This window comes from Bombina bombina, chromosome 6, assembly GCF_027579735.1.
Source record: "Bombina bombina isolate aBomBom1 chromosome 6, aBomBom1.pri, whole genome shotgun sequence".
Taxonomy (NCBI): Eukaryota; Metazoa; Chordata; class Amphibia; order Anura; family Bombinatoridae; genus Bombina; species Bombina bombina.
In genome coordinates this window covers 1,002,489,541-1,002,494,724 of record NC_069504.1, presented here as the reverse complement: position 1 = coordinate 1,002,494,724, position 5,184 = coordinate 1,002,489,541, and the positions used below count along the sequence as shown (strand labels likewise).

Genomic DNA, 5,184 nt, shown 5'->3' with positions numbered 1-5,184 from the left:
AATGTTATGGGAAACCATATAACTTGACTATAATATTGTAGAACAGTTCCTTGTTATGTAATAAAGGCATTCTGGGTCCTTAATGAATAACTTAGCAATGAGGTACTTGCAATGTTATCTAACAGATCGGTAACAAACAGAAGGTAAACCTAATCTCTCCTATATTCTTGTTCGCAGGATGGTGATAAGGGAGGCAGCAGCTCCAGCTCTGATAGCGACTCTGATGTAAGTCATTCTTGCAACCATGTGTTTTTTTATATCCTCTCTGTCCTTCATTTAACCTCTTGAGTGCTAACGACGGCTCTGAGCCGTCGCAAATTGTCTCACTCAGGTGCTAATGACGGCTCAGAACTGTCGCTAGCATTCTCCAACCTTGAGGGAGATCTAGAGGCTTCCAACCGCTCCTACCCCGGCGATCGGGCCTGTATAGTGACAGGCATCACCGGGGCTTCACGTTTTGCGCGGTGACGTCACGTGCAATGACTTGATGACGTCACCGCACAATTTTATTTAAAATGAACAATGTAAAGTATAGGGAAAGGTGGCATGCTGCTTAGAAGCCTGTATCTCAGGCATCTAAGCAGCTAAAAACATAAAAAATAAAAAATGTTAGCTTAGCACCCAGGTGGGAAAGTGCTTAGCACTCAAAGGGTTAAAAAGACTTGTGAGAGAGGCACAGAACTACAAAATATTTATTCACATGTGTTTGTGTCTTCCCTATCTTTAATTTTCCTTTCAACCTTCCATTTTCTGTATTTCTCCATTCCTCGGTCAACGCTTTATGCTTCTATCAGGTTTGGCTCTTTAAAAAAAAGTTTATGCTTAGCTCCTCAATCATATAATAGGCTCCTCAGTTTGTAATATATATATTTGAAATGTTTATTTTAATGATGTATTTTTTAAGGTAGAATAAAATCTATCATGACATATGCGACATTGAAGTCAAAATTAAACTTTCATGATTCAGAGAGGACATACATTTAAAAACAAGCAAACAATAAAAAAAAGTTCTAGTTTACTTCTTTTCTCAAAACGTAGGGGCAGATTATCTAAACCTCTCGCCAAATCAGACGTGGTTTTTCACACGGACCATGTCAGGGGCTGCCCTGGTGGAATTATCTTAAAAAAGGGGCAGTCCTTTGCAAGTGGTGAAATGTCTCATTGAATTAATGGAGCTCACTAGAAAGTGAAACGTCGCTGTGTAGGGTGAAGTTAGTAGTGAGCAGGGGGCGCACTTTAAAAATGAAAGCAATATAAATCACATTACATTTGCTTTCTGTGTATAGCATCTTACAATTGCCTCTATTTTCATATGCATGTGTTTTTCTATTAGGGTATTAAGTATTTTGTCACAACCGCGCCACCTTTTCATTTGAAAGGAAAAACAGTGAGAACTGTAGGGGAGAAATGTTTAGAGATTTTAGAGAAAATTTCATACACGCCCATAGAAAGCCCATGTTCAGCCCATTTTACGAAAAACAAAACAATTACGCTTTGTATTTTGTACTTATAAGTACAAATTTGTGAGTGTTTCTTGCACATTCAGTGTACTTATACTACAAATTGCCCTGTGCATATTTAATACAATGTATTCCTGTGTAATTTACATACATATTTTATGTTTTTAATAAAATACGATTTTTGGTGAGCAATTTTGTAACAATTTTTGATGCACCTTAACAATACAAATATTTCCTGTGTATTTTTGTGTGAATGGTTCAATTATTCGTTTTGTATAATGTTTAAAATTACAAATGTAACCCCTTAATGACAGAGGACGGGGGGGTGAAGGGGTGGCGCGCATGCGCCGTATCATTTACCAGTTAAGTATGAATGTCATATAAGACAAGTCATGTATGAGGAGGGAGTGGGAGGGGGGAAATCAATATTTGGCAAGGGATCTGGGAGGGGGGGAGCTACACTCCAAAAAAATTATTTTTAAGATAAAAAAATTATTTTTAAGATAAAAAAATTATTTTTAAGATAAAAAAATTATTTTTAAGATATACATTTTTTTTCAGCAAACTGGGTACTAGCAGACAGCTGCCAGTACCCAAGATGGCGGCAACTAGGTAGAGGGGGGAGGGTTAGAGAGCTGTTTGGGGGGGGGGATCAGGGATGTTGTGGGCTAAGGGGGGATCCAACACTGCAGAATAACCAAAAAAAAAAATTCCTTTTATTTTAGTACTGGCAGAGTTTCTGCCAGTACTTAAGATGGCGGTGACAATTGTGGGGTGGGGGTCGGGGAGGTAAGGGAGCTGTTTGAGGGGGTCAGGGAGGGATCAGGGGGTGGGATGTGTCAGGTGGGAGTCCGATCGCTACACTAAAGCTAAAATTAACCCTGCAAGCTACCTAATTAACCCCTTAACTGCTGGGCATAATACAAGTGTGGTGCGCAGCAGCATTTTGCGGCCTTATAATTACCAAAAAGCAATGCCAAAGCCATATATGTCTGCTATTTCGGAACAAAGGGGATCCCAGAGAAGCATTTACAAACATTTGTGCCATGATCGCTCTAACTGTTTGTAAATAATTTCAGTGAGAAACCTAAAATTGTGAAAAAGTTAATTATTTTTTTTATTTGATCGCATTTAGAGGTTAAATGGTGTCAAGAAATATACCAAAATGGGCCCAGATCAATACTTTAGGTTTTCTACTACACTACACTTAAGCTAAATTTAACCCTACCAGCTACCTAATTAACCCCTTCACTGATGGGCATAATACACGTGTGGTGCACAGCGGAATTCAGCGGCCTTCTAATTACCAAAAAGTAATGCCAAAGCCATAAATGTCTGCTATTTCTGAACAAAGGGGATCCCAGAGAAGCATTTACAACCATGTGTGCAACAATTGCACAAGATGTTTGTAAATAATTTCAGTGAGAAACCAAAAGTTTGTGAAACTATTTTTTTTTATTTGATCGCATTTGGCGGTGAAATGGTGGCATGAAATATACCAAAATGGGCCTAGATCAATACTTTGGGTTGTCCACTAAAAAAAAAAAAATATACTGTGAAGGGTTATTCAGGGATTCCTGACAGATATCAGTGTTCCAATGTAACTATCGCTAATTAAAAAAAAAAAAAAATGTTTTTGAAATAGCAAAGTGCTACTTGTATTTATTGCCCTATAACTTGCAAAAAAAGCAAAGAACATGTAAACATTGGGTATTTCTAAACTCAGGGCAAAATTTAGAAACTATTTTTTCAGGGTAAAAAGTGGCTTTATATAATTCCACCAGGGAAATAGAAGGACAGGTGAGCATTCTTGAATAATCTCGCCAGCCCAGAGACCTTTAGATAATCGGCCCCTTAGCTCCTTACCAATCACAAGAGACAAATGTGTGCAGGCACCAATCACCAGCTAGCTAGTGTAGGATATCTACATATTCTTTTTCAACACTGGATAACCAGAGAACAAAGTACATTTGAAAATAGAAGTTAAATTAAACATGTCTTAAAATTACATGTTCTATCTGAATCATGGAAGTTTAATTTTGACTTTCCTATCCCTTTAACCATCAGCTTCTACTATTGGAGTTTGTGTTATTCTTTGGGCGGTTGCAGAAAAAGATAACTCACCCTGTACTATCGATTGAGATCCACTGTAATCTAAGCCCTATGTTAGCTAGTACCTGATATAAACTAAAGTAGTTGCCTTTGGAGCAGAGACTCACTATAAGTTTGAAATAATTGTTCAGAGCTTGCAGAGCAGAACTTGCTATTACAAGTAAACACAGCGTCATACAGTAAAAAAAAATATAGAAATAGAATTTCTAGTAACTAAATAATTACATTCAGAGAACACAACCTCATACAGTTCCACGGTATTAAGAGGATCATGGACATCATAGTTGTATATTTTATTCTTGATATTAAAACAGAAAACTATGATGTCTCTTATTTATATGAACCCAGCAGAGTATTGCAATATTTCATAGAGTGTATTTTTCTACTAATGTACCTGTGTCAAGGCCGATCAACCTTTCCACACATTTTTTTAAAATTTATAACTATTTCCTCTCCATTATCTCTTTCTGTAAATATTAATTTTAATAGGACATAAAAGTGAAATTTGAAATGCATTGGAAATATATTTGCAATATTTTTTTTGTTTGAACCCCCCCCCCCAAAAAAAAACGCTTGTTTAATATTTTTTTTCATGTTATTACATTTTGCACATGCAGATGGGCTGTGTGCATGAGCAGCCTCCTCTCATATGACATCACTGTTATTTGGTGCATGTGCAAATTTAGAATGTGCATGCACACAGCCTTCTGCCATATTAGTAACTGTGCTTACTTTTCAAAGCAGCATTTTTGCAAACATAAGTATAACGCTTGTAACACAATATGAAACATGCTTTTATGCCATTCAATGAAAAGAAAATATATGGGAAGGTTTTTAATTTTACAGAAGGTTTTTTTATACTGTTTATAATAATACATTTATATTTCATAGCGCCTAATCTCTCTGCCTTATATATTACAGGGAGAAAAGAAAAAAAAGAAAGATAAGCATTAAGAATTCTTAAGCAGAGGATCCCGGCTGCATGCACAAGATCAGTATCTGACCAGCATTCTATCACATATTTTTGCATGTTCTATGTACATGATCTAAGTTATGTAAAATGCTATGTTTTGACAGTTAGAATAAACTTTTAACAGGTTTGTACAAAATTTGTGTCCTTGTTGTCTTTCAGTATCACAAGATAGGACTGCTAACTGGTCCTGCAAACAAATTGAAGGGTTAAAACGTTAAGCCAAGATTAAAATGTTAAAACTATTAATAACACACAGCAAGTTATTTAGCGCTGAACCTCATGCAAAGAATAACACTCGATTGGGTATTTTAAGTAGTTTTTTAAATTTATTTATTACTCTTTATCAAATGTTGACATAGCAAAAACAAAATGTATACAAACTTATAACAGCACATGAAGAGTACTCCAGTAAATACATATTTCTATACATTACAGGTTATTGTCAGATAGTCAAAGCAAAGTAATGAAGAGAAAGTCCTTTCAAAACCCCAAAAAGGTCTGAAAACTGCTATAACATTTGGCTATTTTTGCTTTTGTCCACAGGCAAATGTGCGCTTACAATAATTCCCTTAGGGTCACACATTGCCGGACTGTAAATAAAAAGCAGCCCTGGAAAATTTGGAGACCAGCCCTGTTTTC

General features: G+C 36.2%; 1 protein-coding gene across 2 annotated transcripts in view; it reads left to right on the top strand.

The window, feature by feature from the left end:
* LOC128664042 (putative uncharacterized protein DDB_G0292636) overlaps positions 1-4,681 on the top strand; it is a 16,321-nt gene extending 11,640 nt beyond the window's left edge. The window contains exons 4-5 of one of the 2 annotated variants that reach the window (XM_053718697.1): positions 178-225; positions 4,494-4,681. In XM_053718697.1, coding sequence (XP_053574672.1) covers positions 178-225; positions 4,494-4,526 — 81 coding nt within the window. In that variant the 3' untranslated portion in view covers positions 4,527-4,681. Of the gene's footprint in view, positions 1-177; positions 230-4,493 lie in introns of those variants that run through there. The other variant, XR_008402917.1, reaches the window with a different exon arrangement.
* The last annotated feature ends 503 nt before the right edge of the window (positions 4,682-5,184 follow it).